Below are 26,337 nucleotides of genomic sequence, written 5' to 3'. Positions count from 1 at the left end.
TGCTTTGCTACACATTCCGAGCAGTTTGGCGGCATTGTGATTCTACAGCGCTTTTTCTGCAATTTTTGTTATAAATGGATCCTGAGCAGCTGACGACCTTATTGATGAATGTTGCCAGCACATCGCGCATGGCAGTGGAGCTATTCCTTCAGCTGCAAAGTGAGAGTGACAGTGACAGTGAGGAGTCAGACGATGATATTGAATCGCCTCACTGTGAAGACAGTAAATTGCTTGTGGCAGTAACAGACGTGCTCAGCTCCGTGGACCGGCGTGTTTGGGCTCGGGAAACCAGCACTCAGTGGTGGGATCACATCGTCTTGCAATCCTGGGATGACGAGCAGTGGCTGCAGAACTTTCGGATAGAAAAACCACTTTCATGGCACTTTGTGCTGAGCTCGCCCCTACCCTGCGGCGCAGGGACACGAGATTGAGAGCTGCCCTGCCAGTGGAGAAGCGGGTGGCTATTGCAATCTGGAAGCTGGCAACTCCAGACTGCTTCAGATCGGTGGCGAACCAGTTTGGAGTGGGAAAGTCTACCGTTGGAATGGTGCTGATGCAAGTTTGCACAGCCATTAATCGCACCCTGCTAAGAAGAACCGTGACTCTTGGGAACGTGCAGGACATTGTGGATGGCTTTGTAGAAATGGGGTTCCCTAACTGTGGAGGGGCAATAGATGGGACGCATATTCCTATTGTCACCACCCCACCTGGCATCAGAGTACGTTAATCGCAAGGGGTATTTCTCCGTGGTTCTGCAAGCGCTTGTGGATCACTGTGGGCGTTTCACTGACATTTACTCAGGATGGCCTGGAAAGGTGCACGATGCACGCATCTTTAGGAACAGTTCCCTGTTCAGGAGGCTGAGGGCCGGGACTTTTTTCCCAGACCGTAAGATCACAGTAGGGGACATCGAAATGCCCACTGTGATCCTTGGAGACCCTGCTTACCCCTTAATGCCCTGGCTCATGAAACCATATACAGGGAAGCTTGACAGGAGCAAGGACCGGTTCAACTACAGGCTGAGCCGGTGCAGAATGACTGTGGAGTGTGCTTTTGGCCGTTTGAAAGCACGCTGGCGCTGTCTTTATGGGAAGCTAGATTTGGTGGAAAGCAGCATCACCGCTGTTATATCCGCGTGCTGTACCCTCCATAATATTTGTGAAGGGATGGGTGAAAGATTCAGTGAGGAATGGACCTCCGAGGTTCGATGCCTAGAGGATGAGTTTGCTCAGCCAGAGAGCAGGGCTAATAGGGAGGCCCAGGAAAGGGCTTCAAGGATTAGGGATGCTTTAAGGGAGCAATTTGATGCTGAGAGCCAACAGTAATGTTTGATGCATTTGATGTGCTTTGCTTTACCTTGGTGTATAATATTTACCACTTACAGCAATAATATAACGTAGTGAAAAAGAAAAAAAACCTTTATTCAACATAGAGTACATAACAGGCAAGGGGGTTCGGGTGGTGGACTGTACATTCACAGGTTTGAATATGCCCTATTTTGATCACTATTCAATGTCTGCTGCACTTCAGGATTACTATGCTGCAGAATAATGGGGGTGGAGTGAACAGGGTAAGAATTATAGTTATCAGGGCTGGTAGGTGATCGTACAGGTGTTGGGGGCAGCTGGGGATAATAAGGAACTGGCTGCTGGAGAAAGTTGTTTTGTGGAAATACTGGGGAACAAGGAAGAGGGCTTTGGGAGGGCTGTGGGTTACCACGGTACATATTTGTCTGCATGGCTACAAGAGACTCGAAAGACTCAGTTTGGCGAGCCAGGAGGCTTATCATCTGCTTTGTGGTTTTTTTGGCAGACAATTCCTTTCTCCTGCTTTCTGTTTGCCTCCATTCATGTACACTCTTTCTCCATTCATGTACACTCTCTCTCCATTCATACATCTTCTCTCTCCATTCCTGTGTCTTCCTACTTTCTCTGTTGTAGTGGCTCATAACAGATTTGATCAATTCCTCTTTTGATTTTCTAGGATTCCGTCTCAAGTTCTGCAACCTACATGAGGCCGGTGATCCGGCTGCAGTAGTCAAGGTCACTAGAAAAAAGAGAGAGAGAACCATGTAATACACAGAGGCTACATTGTTTATTATCACACGTTGAAGGACTTTTTAGACTTTTGGTAGCATCCTTCTCACATACCTCACATAACACAGAGAGGGCAGGCAAGCTAAGTCATGGCGAGCAATGGAGTGAGTGGTTTTGCCCCTATTTCCCCTTGGGAGTGGGAATTGACCAATGGGTCACTAGGGTTCATCAGCAATGGGTACAGGAGGTAGCTGGTGTCCTGAAGAGGGGACAGTAGTGAACAGGAAGGTGTTGAGCTGCTTGAGGGGGTGTGTGTTCTTTGGTCCGCGTTCACGCCGTCCTGCTGGTGAGGGGGGGGGAAGCACCGCGGTGCTGGATGCCTGCTTGGAGGGGGGGTGGGGAACACCGGAGCGCACCGCGTGGCTGGCTACGTGCTGGGAGGGGGGGAGTTAACAACAGAGCGCCATGGGCTGGGGAAACGCGAACCTGGCGCCCTGCACTCAAGTATCCCTAAACTCTCAACAGGGTTTCCTACTGCCAGACATATCACTGCTGTGTGTTACCTGGGAAGAGAGGGAGGGTCTTCTACAGGAATGTGGATACCGCCCTGGCCCCTATGCAGCTTGCCTGTGTGCAGCCATGGTCCCCCCACCCCTCGCTGCACAGTGGATCGGACGAGTTAGCCTGACCGGGACAGGGACCACGGTGGCTCTCCCGATCAACTTGAGAAAGCAAATTGCAAACGCTCTTGCTGAAACTTTTCAAGAGATTACCGAGGCAGATTACAGAGACGTGATAGAGCAAATCAATGGGCTATTCCACGTTTAGGCATGCATGCAGGCAGCCATAACCAAAACCCTCCTCTCCCAAAATATAAAAATCTGCTTACCCCGAGCACGATCCTCAGCTTCTTCCTCACCATCAACTTCCAGCTGCTGCGACTGGCTAGCCTCCTCCTGGCTTGAGAAGAGCTCCTGGCTGCATGTGTACTGGGACTCTGGGGTGTCTCCCTCCACTCCAGTAGCCTCACTGTCGCCGTCCTCTACAACCTCCCCCACTTCTCCCTGCTCTGAACTCTCCATCGTGCTCCTAGGATTGGCAGTGGGGTCACACCCAAGTATGGCATCCAGCTCCTGGTAAAAACGGCAGGTCGTGGGGGCAGCTCCTGAGCGGCGATTTCCCTCACGAGCTTTGCAGTAAGCACTCCTCAGCTCTTTAATTTTGACCCTGCACTGCAACGCGTCCCGTTCATGGCCCCTTCTCATCAAGGACTGCGATATCTGCCCATAGGTATCATAATTTCTCCTTCTGAAGCGCAGCTGTGCTTGCACAGCCTTCTCTCCCCAAACGCTTACGAGGTCCTGCAGCTCTGCATTGGTCCATGCTGGGGCTCGTTTGGTGCGTGGAGGCATGGTCGCTGAGTGATTGATTGCTTAATTGCACTCCACACCTGGCTGAGCAAACAGGAAGGGGATTTTTAAAATTCCCGGGGCATTTAAAGGAGGGGTCAGGTGAGCCCAGGGCAGTGGAGTTTGCATGATTACCAGAGAGGCTTCTAAGGTATGCTGGGATACCTGCTTATGCCACGGAGGTCAATAAAAACGCTGGTGGGTGTCTACACTTGCTGACCAGCGCTGGATCACCAGCGCTGGATCCTCTACACCCGAGGCTCAACCGGGTGTACAGCCAGCGCTGCAAACAGGGAGTTGCAGCGCTGGCCGTGCTGTGCAAGTATGTACACATCCTAAGTTGCAGCGCTGTAACCCCCTCACCAGCGCTGCAACTCTGTAGTGTAGACAAGGCCTGAGTATGTTGAGAAGTCGGGTTCAGTAGTAAGAGAGCTGTGGAGAGACACTAGGTGGGTTTGCATCCCTTAGTAGCCAGATTTTTTCAGAACAGTTGGAACAGGTTTTGGCTAAACAAATAATTGTTTCTCCTTGGCTACTGTAGTGTTTAAACATTGAGTATTTATCTCTTGTAAAACACTGACATTGGTTACTCTTATTTTGGCTCTCAATTAAAATGACCTTTCTGGTAACCATAATTAGGATGAACTTGCAGTCCCCTTGTGGTGATTCATCTTTCCGGTTTTTCAGTGTTAAAGTAACACACCTCTTGATTCTCAGCTTTACATTGAAGATGAATGCTGAGTTGCACAGGAATATAAAGATTACTCTCCTTCCGTTTAGGCCTCTGCCGTCTTCTGGTATTGAAGGAGCTTGGCATTTCCTAGATGCCACTGAGGTCCTGAAACCTTACCTACGTAAAGTCAAAGAAGTCAGTGCTTCAGACTCCTTGTTTTTCTTGTGTTCTTGCCAAGAAAAATTCATTTTCTGTTGGTCCTTGCCTAATGGATTTGAGTCTGTGTTAAGGAAGCATATATATCAGAGGGTTTTGTGTGTCCTATGGAGGCATTAAGAATTGCTGATTATAATGTGACTGCTTTGTGGGGAGTGTCTGCGTAGAGAAAATGTGTCAGGCAGCTTTTTGGTGCTTTCTACATAACTTCATGGACCATTTTGTGGACGCTCGAGCTTCTGCTGATACTTTGGGGTATAGGATTCAGAGTACTGAATCTGAGTGTTAGGAACCCCTAGACAAAAAACAATTTCTAGATTGTTGGATCCCCACAAGCAGAAACAAGTTTGATCCCACTTGTAAATTGCTTTTCTGTAAGGGCTTCCAAAACACTGGAATCCACCTAAGAATCTTACTTCGTATATAGTTTGTATTTTAGTTTTATTTGGAATGTGAGTCCTACTGATGAAGTTAGAAGCTGTTCAGTGAGAGTCAGTTGCTAGCTGAACAGAAGAAAGATTCCAAATGTTCCTGTCAGTCAATTTGAGGAGTTACCTGAGTAAGCAAAAGGACAACGCCTCTCGCCCCTCGGTGTCCATATTAATGGAGCCCCTTGTGGGAATATAATTAGCAGGTAGGGTTGGCCAAAAGTCCACTTTCCTTTGCAGAGAGAACAAAATTAAATAATAAATAAGGAATCCTGTTCCCAGTGCGCGCACATATATAGTACTTCATTTATATACAAATTATATATATATATAAATGAAGTACATATACTTTTCTCTGTAGATACTGTATGGGCATGTGAGCAGGTACGTGTGGCCACTAAGGCTAGTATTCATTCCAGGCAGACTGGACACAAACTTACTATATGGGTGTTGTGGGGATAATAGTAGTGTAAGGACAGAATTATTGACTTCCCTATTTTTTTTTTTTTTTTTTTTTTTTTTTTTTTGGCCGTTGCTCTCCTTGCACTACTATAGATTGCATAGCTAGTACTCATTGCAGTCAGAATAGACAAAATTATTGTGTTAGTGCTAAGTGGCAGTGGTTATTGTGGAGATATAACATATTTTATAACTTCAAAAAAAAATTCCACTGCTGATGTTTATCATGTTCTTTACTTTAATGTGGATGGTAGGCTTAATGCTACCTCATATCAGGGCCAGCTCCAGGCGCCAGCATTCCAAGCTGGTGCTTGAGGCGGCATTCTGCCAGGGGTGGCAGTCCCCCTTGTTTTGCCCCCAAGCAGTGCGCCAAATTGTCGCAGCGGGCGGGGAAGGGGCGCAGTCTGTGTGCCCTTAGGGCAGCAGGTACGTTTAGCTGTCTGGGGCGGCTTCAGCTAAACATAGAAGCTGCTGCCGAATTGCCACTGCTGCAGAAACACGCCTGTCTCCTTAAGGGCACAGGGACTCTTCCCTCCCCCCGCCCCCGCCCGGGGCAGCAATTCGGCGCGCTGCTTGGGGCAGCGAAAACTGTAGAGCCGGCCCTGCCTCATATGCCACTGCCACAGAACTCCTTTTGAGGCTGAGTACATGACCGTCATGTTATAGTGCAAATCAAGCTTTTCAATGCAAGAGAATTGTTAGATTTATCTGGAAGCTTTAGAAAGAAGGATGACTGAAGATTGTAAATGACTTTCTCATTGCTGTTCTTACTAAACTACATCTTTGTGTTTTCTTTCAGCTTGTAACACTTCAGGAAGCTAAATTGCTGCTAAATGAGGATGATTACCTTATTAAAGCTGTCTATGACTACTGGGTGAGAAAACGTAAGAACTGCAGGGGGCCATCCCTTATCCCTCAAATCAAACAAGAAAAAAGGGACGGCTCCACCAACAATGACCCTTATGTTGCCTTTCGGAGGAGAACTGAGAAAATGCAGACTCGGAAGGTAATTTGTGAATATAGGACTGGATCCTGCAGCATGCTAAGCACTTTGGTCTCAATCCTGCAAAGACCAGGGTGCTCAGCACTTTGTAGGATAACCCCATAATATGCCTAAATTTGTTATCTATCAACTAGTCTTTTTGTATTCTGTTCATCATTATAGTGTCTGTCTAATGTCCTGAGTAAATTTAAACCTTGTTAAACTGACAGTGAATTGTAATCTAGCCTGTTGTCTAATAATAAAAGTAGCTAAAGGTCATACTCCTGCTACTGTGGTTTTATAATCCGTTTCCTGTGCAGTGCCTGATCATTTTAGTAGAAATGTATTTAGCATGCTTATCCATTGTTGTTGGATGCAGCGGTAGAGGGTTATGATGGAACTGGTAATTGAGCTGAAGAAAAGAGTATTAAGTCTCCTCCTTGTCCTGGCCACAAGTGGGAGGGAAAGGTGTGATGCATCCTCTCAACTGCTTCTTGGATGTGTGATGGGGTGCAACTCACCACTGCAGTGCTTCTTACTGGTCATATTGGGAATTAACTCTCTGCCCTCTTCTGGTGGTATCTTGCCCAACATCACCTCTACTCCTGGACCCGTCACTCCCAGGACTGTGGCATCCTCTTCATGACACTTCCCTCCAGCTGTGTCATACTCGGTGTTCTCCCCTTCTGGGGGACCTGCAATCTCTGCCCAGCCACTTCCCTCAATGGTAACTGCAGTCCATTGTTCCAGGGCCACTTCCCATGCAACTCCAGCACCCTCTTCTGCTCTTACCTCAGGGCCTCAGTCTGCAGGCCCTAGCGGCCAGCCAGGAGCTCTCCCTAGCTCTCCAGTCCCTGCTTGCAGCACTGAATTGTCCCAGGTGCTGGAGCTTTTCCCCCCTGCTAGGAGTCTGCTCTTTTCGCCTCTAGTTCCAGTCAGCTACTCAACTCTGCTCTGCAGCCCTTCTTCTGTGGGCCTGCTAGGCCATGATTGGCTGCTCCTTGCAGCCCCTCTTTAACTGGCTGCCTCCAGTGCAGCCTCACTAGGGCTGCTTTTAACCCCTTTTCTGCCAGTAAGGGGCAGCTGCCCCATCACAGGGTGCTAAACAGCTCAAACAATATCCTGTTCATTCTTGGATGCCGAAGGCTCCAACTGTTCCTAAACATCCGTCTTCCTCCGGATAACTTCAGCAATGTAGCTAAGCATTTTCAGTATAAAAATTTATCAGGCGTTGAAAATTTAAGGGGCAGCATAAAATAAATGTAATTTAATATTAAGAGTAGAATACTGCACAGATTGTCGCATTTATTTTCTTGTTTAACTTAAAAAAAAGCACCTCCATTTAAAAAAAAATTACTCAAAGCTGCCACAGAACTATACCTTAAAATGCCTCAGAAAGCAGGATGATTTTATTTCGTTTTTTATGAAAAAAGTTGGTAGTGATTGGACATCTAACATGCTAGTTGAATGCCAGTGAAAATGAGGCAGGATCAGAGGCTAAAATAGGGGAAAAAAACAAGTTAAAAATTACTTGGGACTTGTTTATACTACCACTTACAGCACTGAAACTTTCTTCGCTCAGGGATGTGAAAAAACAGATCTCTGAGCGATGCAAGTTTCAGTGCTATGAAGTGACAGCGTCGATAGCACTGGTAGCTATTCTCCTCATGGAGGTGGTTTTATTACAGTGCCAGGAGAGCTCTCTCCCAGCACTGGAGCTGCGACTACACAGCCAGGTTAAAGTGTTGCTGCAGCAGCGCTTTAAAGTCGGCCGTGTAGACGTACCATTAGGTACAAGTTAAATGTCTTCAGGTCACTAGGGTCTGTTGAAATACATCATTGAATACTCAAGGAGCTGTTTGAGGAAATATTTGAGTCATTTGCGATTATATTTGAAAAGTCGTGGAAGACAGGAGAGATTCCAGAGGACTGGACAGGGCAAATGTAGTACTGAAAGGGAAATAAGAACAACCCAGGGAATTACAGACCAGTCAGCTTGACTTCAGTACCTGGAAAGAAAATGGAGCAAATAATTATGCTGTCAATTTGCAAACACCTAGCAGATAATAAGGTGATAAGTAGCTGTCAGCATGGATTTGTCAAGAACAAATTGTGTCAAACCAACCTAGTAATGACTTTATATCTGATTTGTATCACAATTTACTGTTTGTGGGAGACAGAGGAACAACACAGTACAGATCAGCTGTGTGAGTTGCTAATCACTAGCTTAAGTTGGTTATAGCTGGAACTGTAAAGTCTTCAATTTTCCATAATTTGATATGAACCTTAAACCTTAAGCATAGCAAAACTCATCACTTGCAGAATCTAGGTAAGCAAAATATTTTGGGGCCAAATCCTCAGCTCTTTATTTATACAAACTTCCATTGACTTGATTGGAGCTTTTTTTGAAGAAAAAAATTAGCTTAGGGTTTGATAGCTCTTCTTGTAATCATACTTACGGTTTGGGGCACTGAATAGTTTATTCTTGTGAAAGGTTTGTGCTATGGTCAGATTCTGCTTTCTGACCACAGACCTGCAATGTATAATATTTTGCTGAACTGACGTAATTTACATCTTCCAGATTTTGCTTTTGATTTATGCTCTGACTAACATTCCATCTATTTTCAATAGAATCGAAAGAATGATGAAGCCTCTTATGAGAAGATGTTGAAATTAAGAAGGGAGTTTAGCAGAGCCATAACAATTTTGGAGATGATTAAGAGAAGAGAGAAAACAAAACGGGAGTTGTTGCATTTGACATTAGAAGTTGTGGAAAAAAGGTAAAGTTGCCATCCAACATTAACTATGAGAGCTCTACTTTAAATACGTATAAAATACTGCATTAAATAAAGGGGTTTCCTTCTATCTCAGATGCATAGTAACATATTTTGTAAATTAAGCTACTGCTCCTGTATGTATACATGACTTTGGTACTTTTTTGCTTAGTTGAAGGCTTAAATCTCACTGTAAACTTCATAAAACTGAAAATTGTGTTTGTTGTACAGCTTCTTCTTCTTCTTTTTTTTTTTTTTTTTTTTGATAGTATGGTGTTGCCATTAAAATGTATAATATTCCCCTTCTATAACTTTCAGGTACCATTTGGGTGATTATGGAGGTGAAATCCTTAATGAAGTAAAGCTTAATAGACCTGACAAAGAGATGAGCACCACTCCAGCAACTCTTCATAATGGAAACCACCACAAAGTTCAAGAATGTAAAGTTAAGGTAAACTTGTTTTTGTCCACAATGAGACATCTTGTTCCTTTGAACAGCTCTTGTAGTTGGGCTGGCCAGTCTGTCTAATGTGCAGAGCAGGTGCTTGGATTGGGAAAGAGAGTAAAAGACTCTCCCTAGCCTGAAAAGCTTATAGTCTAACGTGGTTCAGATGTCTAGGTATCAGTGACACCTGACATCAGTTTTTTCCTTAAAAAATAATAATATAGTATTCTTCGTTCCTATCTTTCTCACTACACTCTCTTTTAGTTGTAAGGAGATACATACGTAAACACTTAAATGTGAATTTAAGGGCCTATACCATATACTGAGACATATAGTGAATTACTTCTCTTGCCTTCCTTTGGGGAGTAGAGCTTTGAACTTTTTTTCAGCAGCACAGTCCAGGAATACTGATAGCTTTGGACAGAATCATTCCACACAACACAGATGAGAATATTAGGGATATGTGGGGTGTCAGTAAAAGGCAAGGGAAGAGCTACAGAATTCTAGGGGTTGGCATAAACTAGGGATTATGCGTCAGAGATGAAGGCCTGTTAACAATTCCAGGTAGCTAGCTAGCTAGCTCAAGAATACAAGCTTTACTATTTATTTTGTATTATGTCAATGCTTAGTAAAAACTGAGTGACCAAAATTTTCAGGAAACTCCTTGGGTTGTGTGTCAGTAGTCTGACATTATTGAGAGCTGTGCACTGGCAGTGTCAACTAGCAGTGATTCTGATTTCCTCCCTCTATCGACAGTGTGATAGTATCAGAAACTGTGTGGTGTTAGTGGAAAACGATACAGACAAGATGTGAGCCTTTTAATTCTACTTAGGCACCACAAGCTACTAGGAGGGAGAGATCTGGAAGACTTACTCTATTTGTCATGCGCATGTTAATTGTTTTGACAGGCTGAGATCGGGAGAGCTGTGGGCTGCCAAATTTTGTGAAATGTTATCCTTTATTTGCAGAAAAATGTTGTTCCTTAACTTCCTTCTGTCTGTGCTGAACCACAGTTAGTCTAGTTTTATTTTTATACCTACTAAACTTGGGAGTGTTTGTTCCATCGGAAAAGTAGATGTTACATAGCTAGAAACATGCATAGCTAGAAATTTTGGACACCTTCAAACTGGTCACACTGCACAGTTTTTTGTAAACTCAGGCAATAGATAAAATAATCTTTTTTCAAGATCTCTCTATTTAAATCTTTAGTGGGAGAAGCTCCACCAAATAAATACTCTCTAACAAATAAACATTTTAAAACTCCTGGTCCAGATACCTCAAAAGAGAAGAAACATATCAAGAGTTCAGGAGTAATCTAGCCAGATCATCAGATCAGAATTGCCTAAGAGATAGTGGAGTTAGATCCAAACATCCATCCTACACTGATCAGTTTTTACTTAGTGCTTACCTTTATCCTTCCCTTTTCCGTAGTGCTTCCTGCAAAATACATTCTCAAAACTCAAAAAACAAGGGAAAAAGATCCCGTAGAGGTCTGTCTCTCCTTTGTATTGGACTGCTCAAAATAGATGAATAAAAATTAGATATTCAAAAAACCCCAAAAGATTGTAGAATAATTATCTGAATATTCCATCAGAGGGTTGTTTTGACCTTTTGTGCACAATGTAAGTAAAATATTGAGTACAAAAGGACCTGAAGTAAACACAGTTCTTCTTCGAGTGATTGCTCATATCCCTTCCAGGTAGGTGTGCGCGCTGCGCGTGCACGTTTGCCGGAAACTTTTTTACCCTAGCAACTCCAGTGGGCCGGCAGGTCGCCCCCTAGAGTGGCGCCACTATGGCACTTGATATATACCCCTGCCGGCCCGCCCGCTCCTCAGTTCCTTCTTACCGCCGTGTCGGTTGCTGGAACTGTGAAGTGCGGCTTGCTGTCCTCCATGTCCCTAGCTCTTCCTTGTACACTGTTCGTAGTTGTAGTTGTAAATAGTTTCAAAGACAGTTTAAGGTAGTATAGTAGTTAGTTGTTTATTGTATATAGTTGTAGAACTTATTCGCGGGTGGGCCGTTGCCCTTCCCGGCGCCCGGCACCGGGCTCATGCCTGGTTCGCCGGGCTTCAAGCAGCGACTAGCGATCCCCACGACGCGTGCCTCAAGTGCCTGGGGGAATCGCACATCATTGAGAAGTGTCGTATATGCAAGGCCTTTAAGCCTCGCACAAAGAAGGAGAGAGATCAAAGACTCCGCGCTCTCCTAATGGAAGCGGCACTGACTCCGGTACCGGCAGCGCAACCGGCCACTTCTACCCCGCACCGGACCGCGCCGGCACCGGCAAGACTCCCCGGCACCGTCCATCCCCGGCACCGGGAACCGATCCAAGACCCTCGACGTCTGCAACACCATCTAGGCAGGCTCGAGTGGAACGCCCGGCACCTACCTTGGCCGCGGCACCGCCTGCAGGGCTGCTGTCGACTCCGGGCCCGGAAGGTCCGTCGAGTCCGGCCCCTCCTAGCTCCCCCTTGAGATCGGGGGTCGAGCTGTTAGTCCCATCTACACCGGAGACCTTCGCCTCGGCACGGGACTTGATAGCGCTCACTGAGCCATCGCAGCCTCAAGCCGCGGTACCCCCGGGGCGGGTAACCTCCAGAGGCAAGCCCATGCTGAGAGCGCCGTCTCTGGAGTCCAGGCACCGATCGCCCTGGAGACGTGAACGCTCGCGCTCTGGGCGCCGCTCGCAGTCTCGGCACCGTTCTCCTCGCCTGTACCGGTCGCACTCGCGGCGCCGATTAGCATGTGCACGGTCCTGGTCTGGCTCCTCTTACCACCGGCTCCAAGACGCTAGGAGCCGTTCAGCTCCTCAGTCGACCTCCCGGCACCAAGCTGGTGGTAGATCCCGGTCGACCTCCCGGCACCGCATCGGTGGCAGGTCCCGATCCCCAGTACCATCCCGGCACCGCGCTGAATGCAGATCGCGGTCCTGCTCTCGGCACCGACCTCGAGGCAGATCCCGATCTGGATCCCGGCACCGACTACCACGCCATTCCCGGTCCCAATCCCGACACCGGTACGACTCACGGTACCGATCCTCGGCACCGAGGAGATCGTCGGCGTATAGAGAGGTCTATCAAACTGGCTCGGCGCCTCCATGGCCTTCAAGGGAACCATCTGTGTCCTCTCAGGCGGAGAGCGCCTATACGCTGGGACAGGACAGACACGCGGCCCTGTTTCAGGACCCTCCGCCTCAAGAACGAGGGCCTCAGCAGTGGGGGTTTTGGACCCCCTGGGCGTACCGCCAAGCCCAGGGACCACAACATATCACTCCCCGCCCTGCGGCGGAACGCAGGCCACCAGAGGCAACGGTGTCTCGACCCCCTCCCTCCCCGGAAGCAGATGACAGGTCCAGCCACCAGGACCCAGAGCTCCCTCCAGACACGGAGGTGCAGCCCCAGACAGAACCCCCTGTGGATGCTCTGCTACCAGGGGTCTCCTCGTCGTCTTCCCCTGATGAGGCGGTGGCAGGTACCTTGTCCTCCAGCCCTCCCCCTCTAGATCTTAGGGCACATCAGGACCTCCTCAGGCGCGTGGCGCAGAACCTGGATATTCAAGCAGAGGAGGTCTCTGAAATCGAGGACCCGGTGGTGAGCATCCTCTCTGCCGATGCGCCCACCAGAGTGGCCCTGCCCTTCATCAAGACTATTCAGGCCAACGCCACCACTATCTGGCAGTCACCGGCCTCCATCCCTCCAACCGCTCGAGGAGTGGAATGAAAGTACATGGCCCCCTCTAAGGGCTATGAATACTTACACGTTCACCCGACACCCTGCTCCCTTGTGGTCCAGTCGGTGAACGACAGGGAGCGCCATGGTCAAGAGGCCCTGGCGCCCAAGTCTAAGGAGGCGAGGCGGATGGACCTCCTGGGCCGTAAGGTCTATTCAGTGGGGGCGCTACAGCTCAGGGTCTCGAACCAGTAGGCCCTCCTTAGCCGCTACTCTTTTAACTCCTGGGTAGCGGCGGGCAAATTTGCAGAGCTGTTGCCGCAGGACACACGTCAGGAATTTACCACCATTCTTGATGAGGGCAAAAAGGTGGCGAGGACCTCGCTGCAAGCCTCCTTAGATGCTGCGGACTCGGCCGCTCGGACCCTTGCCTCAGGTCTTACGATACGCCGCCTTTCCTGGCTCCAGGTCTCTGGCCTTCCGCCAGAGCTCCAGCAGACTATCCAGGACCTCCCCTTCGAAGGCCAGGGCCTGTTTTCTGATAAGACAGACCCCAGACTAAAGGACCTTGAGGACAATAGGGTCATCATACGGTCTTTGGGGATGCATACGCCTGCGACACAGCTCAGGCCCTTCCGACAGCAGAACCAACGGCAGCAGCGTCGGCCGTATCCTCAGTTCCGTCCGCGGCAGGACCTTAATAGGCGCCGCGGCAGGAACAATAGACGCAGACAGTCGGGTGGCCAAACGGGGCAAAACCAAGGCTCCACCAAGGCCCCACCCGGACCCAAGCCTTCGTTTTGAAGGTGCGCCCAAGGGCGCAGTACCAGTTTCCCCTTCGGATCCTTCCCCGCAGTTTTCCAACCGTCTTTCGTTTTTCCTCCAGGCGTGGACCCAAATAACATCGGACCGTTGGGTCTTGCGCACTGTACAGGCCGGTTATCGCCTGCAGTTTTCATCGCCCCACCCCCACCCCCACCCCCCACCAGCGTCCCTTTTCAGGGACCCCTCTCACGAGCAATTCCTCCATCAGGAGGTGCAGACGCTCCTAGACAAGGGAGCCATAGAGGAGGTTCCAGAAAGCGAGAAGGGCAAGGGGTTTTATTCCCGCTACTTTCTAATCCCCAAGTCCAAGGGGGGCCTCAGGCCTATCCTCGACCTGCGGGAACTCAACAAGTATATGGTGAAGTTGAAGTTCCGTATGGTATCCCTTGGGACCATCATCCCATCCCTGGATCCTGGAGACTGATAACGCCGCCCTCGACATGCAGGACACTTACTTCCATATCGCCATATCCCCCCAGCACAGGCGTTTCCTTCGCTTTGTGGTCGACCGCCAACATTATCAATTTGCGGTCCTCCCGTTTGGCCTCTCTACGGCCCCGAGGGTGTTCACGAAATGCATGGCAGTCGTCGTCGCATACCTTCGGCGCGACCGCATTCACGTGTTCCCCTACCTCGACGACTGGCTGGTCCGGGGCACATCGGAGCTACAGGTCCGCGACCACGTCCGCAGGATCAGCAGCCTCTTTGCTGCTCTAGGCCTCGTGATCAACGTGGACAAGTCTACTCTGCTCCCCACGCAGAGGATAGAGTTCATCGGGGCCGTTCTGGACTCTACCTTGGCCAGGGCCTTGCTGCCCTTGCCCAGGTTCCAGTCGCTATTGGCCATCATTCTGCGCTTGCAGGCGGCCCCGCTGACCTCTGTAAGAACATGTCTGGCCTTCCTGGTGGCGGCCTGTACGTTCGTGACAGCGTATGCCCGACTCTGCATGAGGCCTCTTCAATCTTGGCTCATCGTGCAGTACCGGCCGGCCAGACATTCGTTGGACACAATTGTCACCGTCCCCCAAGGGGTACTGGACTCCCTTCGGTGGTGGCTGGACCAGTCCGTAGTCTGTGCAGGGCTCCCGTTCCATCCGCCCCAACCCTCGGCATCCCTGACGACAGACCCTCAGATCTGGGGTGGGGGGTGCACAGCGGCGCTCTGAGAACTCAGGGCCTGTGGACCCCTCAGGAGCTGGACCTCCAGATCAACATACGGGAGTTGAGAGCGGTCCGTCTTGCTTGTCAAGCGTTCGTCCATCACCTTCAAGATTGTTGTGTCGCGGTGTTCACCGACAACACGACGACCATGTTCTACATCAACAAGCAGGGCGGCACCAGGTCCTCTCCCCTATGTCACGAGGCGATGCGACTCTGGGAGTTTTGTATAGCCCATGCCATTCACCTTTCCGCCTCCTATCTCCCGGGAGTACGAAACACTCTAGTGGATCGACTGAGCAGGTCCTTCTGCTCACACGAGTGGTCCCTCCGCCCGGACGTCGCCCTCTCACTCTTCCAGAGGTGGGGTCATCCCCGGATGGACCTCTTCGCGTCCAAGGAGAACAGGAAATGTCAGACATTCTGCTCCTTTCAGGGTCGGGAGCCCGGGTCGATAGCGGATGCCTTCCTTATCCCATGGGCAACCCATCTGTTTTACGCGTTCCCTCCCTTTCTGCTGGTACACAGGGTCCTCCTCAAGGTGCGCAGAGACAGAGCTCGCGTGATTCTGATAGCTCCAGCGTGGGCCAGGCAACATTGGTAACCCATGTTGCTGGACTTCTCAGTAGCCAACCCAGTTGCCCTGCCCCTTCATCTGGACCTGATCACCCAGGACCACGGCAGGCTCTGTCACCCGGACCTTCGCTCCCTGCACCTTACGGCATGGCTCCTGCGTGGTTGACCGGCTCCGAGTTACGCTGCTCTACCCCAGCCTTCCACCAGGGCTACTTACTCGGCTAAGTGGAAGCGTTTCTCCTGTTGGTGTTCGGAGAAAGGTTTTCTCCCTACGGAGGTTCCCATCACCACTATTCTGGACTACATCTGGTCCCTCAAGGCTCAGGGTCTGGCGTTATCGTCCCTTCGTGTTCACCCAGCGGCTATCTCCACGTTTCATCCCGGAGGGGACGGACGTTCCGTCTTCTCCCACCCTATGGTGGCGAGATTCCTGAAGGGGCTGGAACGTCTCTATCCACAGGTCCATCCTCCTGCCCCTTCATGGGATCTCAACCTGGTCCTAACTCGGCTCATGGGCCCTCCATTTGAGCCGTTAGCGACTTGCTCCCTGCTTTACCTCTCATGGAAGACCGCCTTCCTAGTGGCCATCACCTCAGCTAGACGGGTGTCGGAACTACGGGCCCTCACAGTAGATCCCCCGTATACGGTCTTCCATAAAGACAAGGTGCAGCTGAGACCACACCCTGCCTTTCTACCCAAGGTGGTCTCAGCTTTTCACATTAACCAGGAGATCTTCCTCCCCGTCTTTTTCCCAAAGCCCCATTCGTCCCACAGGGAGCAACAACTCCACTCGCTAGATGTCCGTCGGGCGCTAACGTTTTATGTGGACAGGACCAAACCGTTCCGCAAGTCCCCCCAACTATTCGTGGTGGTAGCGGACCGGGTCAAGGGACTACCGATTTCCTCGGAGAGGATATCTTCCTGGGTTACCTCCTGTATCAGGACCTGTTATGACCTGGCCCACGTTTCTGCGGGCCATGTGACTGCACACTCCACCAGGTCACAGGCGTCATCGCTGGCTTTCCTTGCCCGCGTGCCGATCCAAGACATTTGTAGGGCGGCGACTTGGTCATTGGTCCACACATTCGCTTCCCATTACGCCCTGGTCCAGCAGTTCAGAGATGATGCGGCCTTTGGCTCTGCAGTGCTGCATGCCGTGACTTCTCACTCTGACCCCACCGCCTAGGTAAGGCTTGGGATTCACCTACCTGTAATGGATATGAGCAATCACTCGAAGAAGAAAAGACGGTTACTCACCTTTGTAACTGGTGTTCTTCGAGATGTGTTGCTCATATCCATTCCACACCCGCCCTCCTTCCCCACTGTCAGAGTAACCGGCAAGAAGGAACTGAGGAGCGGGCGGGCCGGCAGGGGTATATATCAAGTGCCATAGTGGCGCCACTCTAGGGGGCGACCTGCCGGCCCACTGGAGTTGCTAGGGTAAAAAAGTTTCTGGCAAACGTGCACGCGCAGCGCGCACACCTACCTGGAATGGATATGAGCAACACATCTCGAAGAACACCAGTTACAGAGGTGAGTAACCGTCTTTTCCTCAGGGCTACTCCATGAATAGAATGAGAGTTTCAGATATTCCTGCACAATGTTGTCTTACTACTACAAGAAAAGAGTGCTATCCTTATTTCCAGATGAGAAAAAAATTAAGGTTTGTTTTTTTTCTTGTCCTGTGTTAAATGCTGATTGGTGCTGAGCCTCTATAACTAACTTAAATTGAAATGGCAATTAGGTCGGTATGCTCAACCATATGTACTGTAGTTCTTGAATGGTTTGTCTAGTTTAGTTTTAAACTTACCGTGTGATGGGACTTCCACCATTGGGAGTCTGTTCCAGAATCTAATGGATCTCATCAAGAGGTAAAACAATTCCTAAATAATTTGTCCCTTCTGGATGCTCACACTCTTCAAATAGGTTTCAGAGTAGCAGCTGTGTTAGTCTGTATCCGCAAAAAGAACAGGAGTACTTGTGGCACTTAGAGACTAACAAATTTATTTCAGCATAAGTTTTCTTGGGCTACAGCTCACTTCTTCAGATGCAGCTGTATATGGTTGTGTCTTTACCTCTTCCCACTTAAGCAAGCTATACAGTTCTCTTGAGGACAGTCTTCGCATGAAGCAATGCACTGTAATGTATGAGAGGATGAGGCTGTTAATATTTCCTCTTAATCTAGAAGTCCTTCTGGTCCCAGATCATTGTTGATGAATGTGAAGCCCAGAATTAAATTCAGCAAAGTATAAAAATCAGTATAAAAAAGCAGAGACAACCGTGAGGATTTCTATTGCCTATGTGCCTGATTTAAAAAAAAACAAAACAATCATTGTAACAGGAGCAGCTCTGAATTCCTCAAACTGTGGTTGGCCTCTATGAGAAGCCTCAGTCAAAGCCAGGGAAAGAAAAGAGGTGAAAGCAGGAGGAGGAAGGAAATGGGAATTCCTTTTTGCTTTATTATTTCCACTTGGGACAAAGCAGAATCAGAACTGTGCACTGAATGTTATTTGGACAGATGGTTCTCCTTTCACTGAGCTCTGAGAGGAAATGACACATCAAGAAAGAGAAAAATTAAGCAGTGGCAGACATCAGAATCCACACATTTAAAATACAGTAGAATGCAACATCTGTTCTCAGGTTTTTTTAAATGTGGGGAGGCGACTAAGGGGGGTAGATTGCTGCCACCATTTAACTGTTTTTTCTGTTAAGAAAGAAATATGTCTGTCAGAGAGACCCTGCTTTCTTCGAGTGCTTGCTCATATCGATTCCAATTAGGTGTGCGCATGCCACGTGCACGTTCGTTGAAAGATTTTTACCCTAGCAACACTCGGTGGGTCAGCTGGGTCGCTCCCTGGAGTGGCGCCGTTTTGGTGCCGGATATATACCCTGCCCACCCAACAGCCCTTCAGTTCCTTCTTACCGCCCGTGACGGTTGTTGGAACTGTGGAGCACGGCTTTGCTGATCTCCACGTCCCTAGCTACTTGTAGTTCTTTGCTGTTTAGTTTTTGTAGTTCGAGTTCTTGTAGTTATAGTTAGTATTAGTTGTTGTATTTATAGTTAGTGTATATAGTTTGGGGGGGATCGGGGATTAGCCCCTTTTCTCCACCTTGGTACAGGCCCATGCCCAAGGCACCGAGATTCAGACCGTGCTCGGTGTGCCAAAAGCCGATGCCAATAGGGGATCCCCACAACTCCTGCCTCAAGTGCCTAGGGGAATCCCACCTTACCGATAAGTGCCGCATCTGCTAGTCGTTTTTAAACCAAGGACAAAGAAGGAGTTGGACTTTTTTGATTTGAAACAGCTCCTCATGGAGTCGGCACTTAGTCCTGCAGCATCGGTACCGAGCGCCCAACAGACTGCTTCTGTAAGGAGTGCCCCTTCGGCCCCGGACCACTCTGGTACCAAGAAGGAGCCCCGACACTGACCTCTACTGGCACTGACATCTGCTCGGCACCGCTACCTGTCCCCGAGACCCAGGAAGCAACATAGCGCTCCAGCTGCTTCAGCTCCACAGAAGAAGCGCTTTTTGAAGACGGTTCGTCCGGCACCTTCCTCTGCCGCGGCACCGTCGACTGTGGTACCGCCGATTGCGGCTCCACCGAGCGCGGCACCATCGATTCCGGTCCCACAAGGGCCACTGAGTCCGGTGCCTGACAGCTCCCTGGCTCATGCTGTGGTTGAGCTTGCCCTCCCTTCTACACCAGAGACCTTCTCCACGGCAAGGGAGCTCATCGCCATGACGGAGTCGACATGGCCTCAACCACCGGCACCGCCGGTGCGGGTCATACAATCCCATCAGAAAACCAGCTCTGGTAAGGCCACTTTCCATTGGTCCAACAGAGGGACGTTGTTCAAGATCACGGTCTTGCAGACGCTCTCGATCACGCCGTTCCCGCTCCCGGCACCGCTCGCAGTCCCGGCACCATCTCCATCACGGTACCAGTCGCACTCGTGGCACCGTTCGACATCTTGTTCGCCGGCCAGATACTCCCAGTATCGATCTGACTCATGGCACCGCCCTTGGCACTGTGTATCCTGCAGTCGCTCCAGACGAAGGGACTCGAGATCCCGGTCGACCTCCCGGCAACGCTACAGTAGAAGGTCCTGGTCTTGCTTGCGGTACCGTTATAGCTCCCGGTACCGCTCCCTGGTACCGCCCGGGATCGAGCATCCAGAACAATGGCGCCCTCCCAGGGTTTGTCGGCACCGCCGTGGCCGTCAAGACACACATCGGTGTCATCGCAGGCTGGTAGCGCATCCTGTTCTCAGGAGCGTGACTCTGACGTCCCCAGCCATATATTCCCAGAGAGCCAGAGCCACGAACAAGGGCCTCAACACTGGTCCTTCTGGACACCGTGGACATACCACCAGGCCTAAGGTGCTCCATCAGTGGCTCCACAGTCGGCCCCGTCAGAACACTGGGTACCAGAGGCCACAGTAAGCTGCCCCCCCCCGCCCCTCCACTTACGGGCATGGATGAGGCTCCAATACCATCTGCAGACACCCAGGTTCCACCTGACACAGGTGTCACTCCTCAAGTGCAGGAGCCCCCACAGGACCCCCTGGTCCTGGGCCTCTCCTCCTCCTCCTCGCCTGACGAGACGGTGGCGGGAACATCCTCCTCAGGCCTTCCACCAATTGATCTCAGGGCCCATCAAGACCTTTTGAGACGAGTGGCTCAGAATATGAACTTACAGGTGGAGGAGGTCCCTGAAATAGAGGACCCTGTCACGGACATTCTATCGGCTGATGCACCTACTAGAGTGGCTCTTCCATTTATCCGCACCATACAGGCTAATGCGGATACCATTTGGCAATCCTCAGCCTCTATTCTACCTACAGCAAGGGGAGTAGAGAGAAAATATATGGTCCCCTCAAAGGGATATGAATATCTCGACATTCACCCACCTCCTTGCTCTTCCATGGTGCAATCGGTGAACGAGAGGGAGCATCATGGCCAGCAAGCCCTGGTTCGTAAGTCAAAGGAGGCTAGACGCATGGACCTCCTAGGCCTCAAAATATACTCTGCCGGGGGGCCTCCAACTTAGGGTGGCAAACCAACAAACCCTCCTAAGTAGATATAACTTTAATACATGGGTGTCCTTGGGGAAGTTGACGGGATTCCTGGGGAAGAAGCTCCGTAAAGAATTTATGGCCCTACTTGAGGAGGTAAAAAGGTAGCAAGAACCTCCCTCTAAGCCTCTCTGGATGCAGCGGACTCTGCAGCCAGAACTCTGGCGTCAGGAGTGATGATGAGGCGTATCTCCTGGCTCCAGGTATCAGGCCTTCCCCCTGAATTACAACAAACTATTCAGGATTTGCCCTTCGAAGGCCAGGGCCTGTTCTCAGATAAAACTGACCCCAGATTGCAAAGTCTGAAGGACAGTCACGTTATAATGCGCTCACTGGGTATGCACACGCCAGTGACCCAACGCAGGACCTTCCGGCCCCAGCCACACCTCCCTAACGCCCTGGCTAGGCCATGTCAGGACTTTAGCAGAAGGCGTGGTAGAGGGAATTGTCGGAGACAGTCTGGCTCTCAAGGAGGTCAAAATCAGGCACCCCCTAAACCACCAGCGGGGCCCAAGCAGAACTTTTGATGGGACGCTTGAGGGCAGCCCACTAGTTGCTCTACCGGATCCTTCTCCTTCCTTTTTCAACCGCCTCTCACAATTCCTCCCTGCCTGGTCCCAGCTAACTTCAGATCGTTGGGTCCTGCGCACGGTGGAAGTGGGATACTACTTCCAGTTTGTTTCAACCTTGCCTTCCTACCCTCCCTCCCAGTACCTCTTCAAGGACGAGCAATTCCCACCCTCCCTCCCAGTACCTCTCACGAGCAATTCCTCTTACAAGAGGTCCAGTTGCTCCTAGCCACGGGAGCCATAGAGGAGGTGCCAAAAGACATGAGGGGCAAGGGGTTTTATTCCCGGTATTTCCCAAGGCAAAGGGAGGTCTACGACCGATCCTAGACCTGCGAAAGCGCAACAAATTCGTGATAAAGCTGAAGTTCCGCATGGTAACCCTGGGGACCATTATCCCGTCCCTGGATCCAGGAGACTGGTATGCTGCCCTCAATATGAAGGATGCATATTTCCATATCACAGTTTACCCACTGCACAGACGGTACCTCCATTTTGTGGTCAACCATCAACACTTTCAGTTCACTGTACTTCCGTTTGGCCTTTCTGCAGCTCCACGTGTGTTCACAAAATGCATGGCTGTAGTCGCTGCCTCCCTCCGGCATCGTCAGGTACACGTCTACATGTATCTTAACGATTGGCTCATTCGAGGGACTTCCCAGTCGCAAATGTTGCAGCACCTGTGCATCGTCAAAGATCTCTTCGGGACTCTAGGCCTGATGATCAACACAGAGAAGTCTACTCTGACACCCACGCAGAGAATAGACTTCATAGAAGCGGTTCTTGCACACCAATCTGGCCAGAGCCTGCCTCCCGCAGTTGCGTTTTCAAGCAATGCCTTCAATTATTCGAGGTCTTCAAACCTTCCCGACAACGTTGGTGCTCACCTGCCTCAGCGTAGTAGGTCACATGGCCTCCTGCACCTTTGTGACCAAGCACGCAAGGCTATGCCTCCCCATCCCTTTCAAACCTGGCTTGCTTCAATATACCAACCATGCAGAGACAGCCTGGACTCGGTGCTCACTATTCCCCAGGAGGTTCTGGGCCCCCTAACCTGGTGGCTAAACCCCACTCTAGTCTGTGCAGGGATGCCATTCCAGCCACCGCAACCCTTGATGGCCCTAACCACGGACGCGTCATCTCTGGGTTGAGGTGCCCACCTCGAGGGCCTTCACACTCAAGGCCTCTGGTTGCCTCAAGAGCTGGCCCCGCACATCAATGTGTGGGAGCTGAGAGTGGTCCATCTAGCATGCCAGGTGTTTCGAGACCATCTCCAAGGCCATTCTGTATCTGTGTTCACGGACCACACAATGGCCATGTTTTACATAAACAAGCAGGGCGGAGCACGCTTCTCCCTTCTTTGTCAAGAAGCCATTCGCCTCTGGGACTTTTGCATAGCCCACTTGATCGATTTGGTAGCGTCTTTTCTCCCAGGAGTCCAGAACACTCTGGCGGATCACTTCAGCAGATCCTTCCTGTCTCACGAGTGGTTGATTCATCCGGACTTCATCCATTCTGTTTTCCGGAAGTGAGGGTTTCCCCACATAGACCTCTTTGCCTCCTGAGAGAACAGGAAATGCCAGGTGTTCTGCTCCTTCCAGGGACGCTCCCTGGGCGCTCTCTCAGACGCATTCCTGATCCCATGGAAGAGGTACCTACTCTATCCCTTCCCACCGTTTCTACTCGTCCACAGAGTCTTACTCAAGCTCCGCAGGGACAGCACCCACCTGATCCTGATTGCTTCAGCGTGGCCAAGGCAGCACTGGTACACCGTGTTGTTCGACCTCTCAGTGGCAGACCCGATTCCCCTGCCACTCTGGCCGGATCTTATAACACAGGACTTCGGCAGGCTTCACCATCTGGACCTGCAGTCTCTTCACCTCTCATCATGTTTGCTGCGTGGTTGAGCCAGTCTGAGTTGCGTTGCTCTGCCTCGGTCCAACAGGTGCTCTTGGGCAGTAGGATGTCTTCCACTAGGATGACATATCTGGCCAAGTGGAAGCCTTTCTCCTGCTGGTGCGCTCAGCGTAACTCAGTCCCCAGGCAGGTGTCTGTTCCTAGTGTTGTGGACCACCTCTGGTCCCTGAAAGAACAGGGCCTAGCGGTCTCTTCCATAAAGGTTCATCTGGCAGCCATCTCCACCTTCCACCCAGGGGAAAATGGCCGATCAATCTTCTCTCACCCCATAGTTTCAAGGTTCCTCAAGGGATTGGAATGTATGTACCCTCAAGTCAGACGCCTGACCCCTACCTGGGATCTCAGCCTGGTGCTAGCCAAGCTTATGGGTGCTCCTTTCGCACCAGTGGCCACCTGCTCGCTGCTGTACCTTTCCTGAAGACAGCCTTCCTCGTCGCTATTACTTCAGCAAGACGAGTATCTGAGCTTCGGGCCTTGACAGCGGACCCCCCATATATGGTATTCCATAAGCACAAGGTACAGCTGCGACCACGCCCCTCCTTCCTCCCTAAGGTGGTGTCCGCCTTTCATGTCAATCAAGACATCCTCCTCCCAGTCTTTTTTCCTGAAGCCGCACCTATGGTGTCGGGAACAACAGCTGCACACCCTAGATGTTCGCAGGGCTCTCGCCTTTTATATCGAGAGAACAAAACCCTTCCGAAGGTCACCTCAGCTCTTTGTAGCTGTGGCAGACCGGATGAAAGGCCTGTCGGTCTCATCCCAACGAATTTCATCTTGGGTAACATCCTGCATCCATACATGCTATGATTTGGCTCACGTTCCGGCTAGCCACCTCACCGCCCATTCTACTCGGGCTCAAGCTTCATCTGCCGCCTTCCTGGCCCATGTTCCCATCCAGGAAATATGTCGGGCAGCTACCTGGTCATCGATTCACACCTTTGTCTCACATTACGCATTGGTTCAACAGTCCAGAGATGATGCAGTATTTGGCTCAGCAGTTTTGCATTCTGCAACATCTCGCTCCGACCCCACCACCTAGGTAAAGCTTGGGAATCACCTAATTGGAATCAATATGAGCAAGCACTCGAAGAAGAAAAGACGTTTACTCACCTTTGTAACTGTTGTTCTTCGAGATGTGTTGCTCATATCCATTCCAAACCTGCCCTCCTTCCCCTCTGTCGGAGTAACCGGCAAGAAGGAACTGAAGGGCCGTTGGGTCGGCAGGAGTATATATCCGGCGCCATAACGGTGCCACTCCAGAGTGCGACCCAGCCTACCCACTGAGTGTTGCTAGGGTAAAAATCTTCCGACGAACGTGCACGTGGTGCGTGCACACCTAGTTGGAATGGATATGAGCAACACATCTCAAAGGACAACAGTTACAAAGGAGAGTAACCATATTTTTGTAAAAGTATATAGGTCATGGACACACTTCAATTTTATAATAATGAAACAGCATTTAAAAATTGAATTGACAAAAGCATATTGCAGGAACGTATTATATGATATTCCTAAATTGTTTGCCCTTTTGCTTCCTAGATTGAGTCCAAAATATGATTTTATAGTATTATGACTATGAATTACAGTTTTTATTTAACACTAGTGACATCTACTGGTTAGTTAAGTTAGTTGCAGGCAGTTACCTTTATTTTGTTACAAGGCCTGCTTACCTTGTACTGTGTGTGTGTTTTTGTTAGTTTTTTTTAATTAAGGCAAAGTTACAGTAAAACCATAAACATAGTACATCTTTTACTTGCGTAGGATCAGGTTAATTATTCAAAGATCCTGGCTAATAATTCTGTTTTTCTAGCTAGGGAGCCCTCCTGAGCGTTTTAGAAGGAGTGACCAAATTTCCAAATACCTATCCATTGTACTGTGTTTATCAGTTATTAAAATTACTTCCATTGTTTGCATTAGCTACAATCCAACATTGATGCTGACAAGTTAAATTCTTAGAAAAACTTTTAGTTTCCTCAGCGACCAAACTGTGTCTGTCTTATAACAGAAAGGTAGAGAGTGAGGATAAGTATTGGTTAAAGTTTTAAAGTATCTTGAGAGTTCTGAAGTTTAACTGTTGCTATAAGCATTTGTTCTTGAATAAAGTTTTTTATTTAATTCTGATCAGGCTTCATACTGTAGATTAATCTTGCTGAAGTAAACTAATAGGATGAAATAGTAATAACCATTAGCACAGGATTCTAAACAAAATGAAAAGTGATGAAATGAGAAATAAATGGAATAAACCCAAATCATCGTTCTTCATTCCATAGCCCAAGCAAATTTAAAACATTTAAGAGAATTTCATGTCTTGTGACTTAGGAAACTGAGTTTTGAAAATAACCAGAATGGGATTTTCAGCTACAGGATATTGAATTGATTGGTCCAAAAAACCACAACACCCTCTGTAGTCTAAAAAAGAGATATGTTCAATATAAAAGATATTTCAGTGGTCCTTTTGTTTAGCTCTGAGATTGCAAACAATAATGGCTTCCCAAATGTATGTTTCAGGAAAAGAGCGGAGAAGTTTTAATGAATTAAGGAATATTACGTTTTCTTTCTCTTGTCCAAAAAACCCTTCTTTACAAACAGCATCCTCACCACCCATCTCTAAAGGAGGACATGTCAGACGTTGTCCGTCAAAAGAAGAAGTATCCAAAGAAGCCTAAAATAGAGAGTGTAATAACTCCTCAGCAGCCCACTACTGAGCCGTTGCCTGTTATCAGTAAGAGTGACATTAAACAGTATGACTTCCACAGTTCAGATGAAGACGAATTCCCACAGGTAATTTTTAATTAAAATAAAATACAAGTAGTTACTTATAACTGGGGAAAAAAATAAAAATTGACTTGAGTTGAGGTGATCTAACCTCAAAAGTGGGTATTTGGTTCTCCTGATAAGAGATGTTGAATAGTTGGATTGAGACAAATGCTTATATAGCATAGTCATGTAAAATAATTGAGGTTGGTTCTGTTATTTTTACTAAGATAGAGGGGCTTAGAAATAGAGGTTATATTCCTGACACTGTTCATAAAATGGGTTAATAATACTTACCCAACTTTCTAATGAGCTCTGAGATCCATTGAAGAAAAGCTGTATAAATGCTAAGTATGTGAATTCCTTATGTG

At 49.2% G+C, this 26,337-nt stretch overlaps 2 protein-coding genes across 2 annotated transcripts in view; one reads left to right on the top strand and one right to left on the bottom strand.

The window, feature by feature from the left end:
• EPC2 (enhancer of polycomb homolog 2) overlaps positions 1–26,337 on the top strand; it is a 114,454-nt gene that overhangs the window by 50,330 nt on the left and 37,787 nt on the right. Inside the window, exons 4-7 of the mRNA XM_050969221.1 lie at positions 6,021–6,227; positions 8,835–8,983; positions 9,296–9,428; positions 25,802–25,993. Coding sequence (XP_050825178.1) covers positions 6,021–6,227; positions 8,835–8,983; positions 9,296–9,428; positions 25,802–25,993 — 681 coding nt within the window. The remainder of the gene's footprint in view (positions 1–6,020; positions 6,228–8,834; positions 8,984–9,295; positions 9,429–25,801; positions 25,994–26,337) is intronic.
• LOC127058884 (zinc finger and SCAN domain-containing protein 29-like) lies at positions 1,463–3,341 on the bottom strand. The gene is made up of 2 exons (XM_050969332.1): positions 2,926–3,341; positions 1,463–2,046 (listed from the first exon to the last, which is right to left on the bottom strand). Exons 1-2 carry the CDS (start codon positions 3,299–3,301, stop codon positions 1,475–1,477), a joined length of 948 nt encoding a protein of 315 aa, XP_050825289.1. The 5' UTR covers positions 3,302–3,341; the 3' UTR covers positions 1,463–1,474.

Source organism: Gopherus flavomarginatus, chromosome 10 (genome assembly GCF_025201925.1).
Source record: "Gopherus flavomarginatus isolate rGopFla2 chromosome 10, rGopFla2.mat.asm, whole genome shotgun sequence".
In the NCBI taxonomy this organism is placed as follows: domain Eukaryota; kingdom Metazoa; phylum Chordata; order Testudines; family Testudinidae; genus Gopherus; species Gopherus flavomarginatus.
Note: the sequence above shows the minus strand (reverse complement) of the source record. Positions and strands in the feature narration are given on the sequence as shown.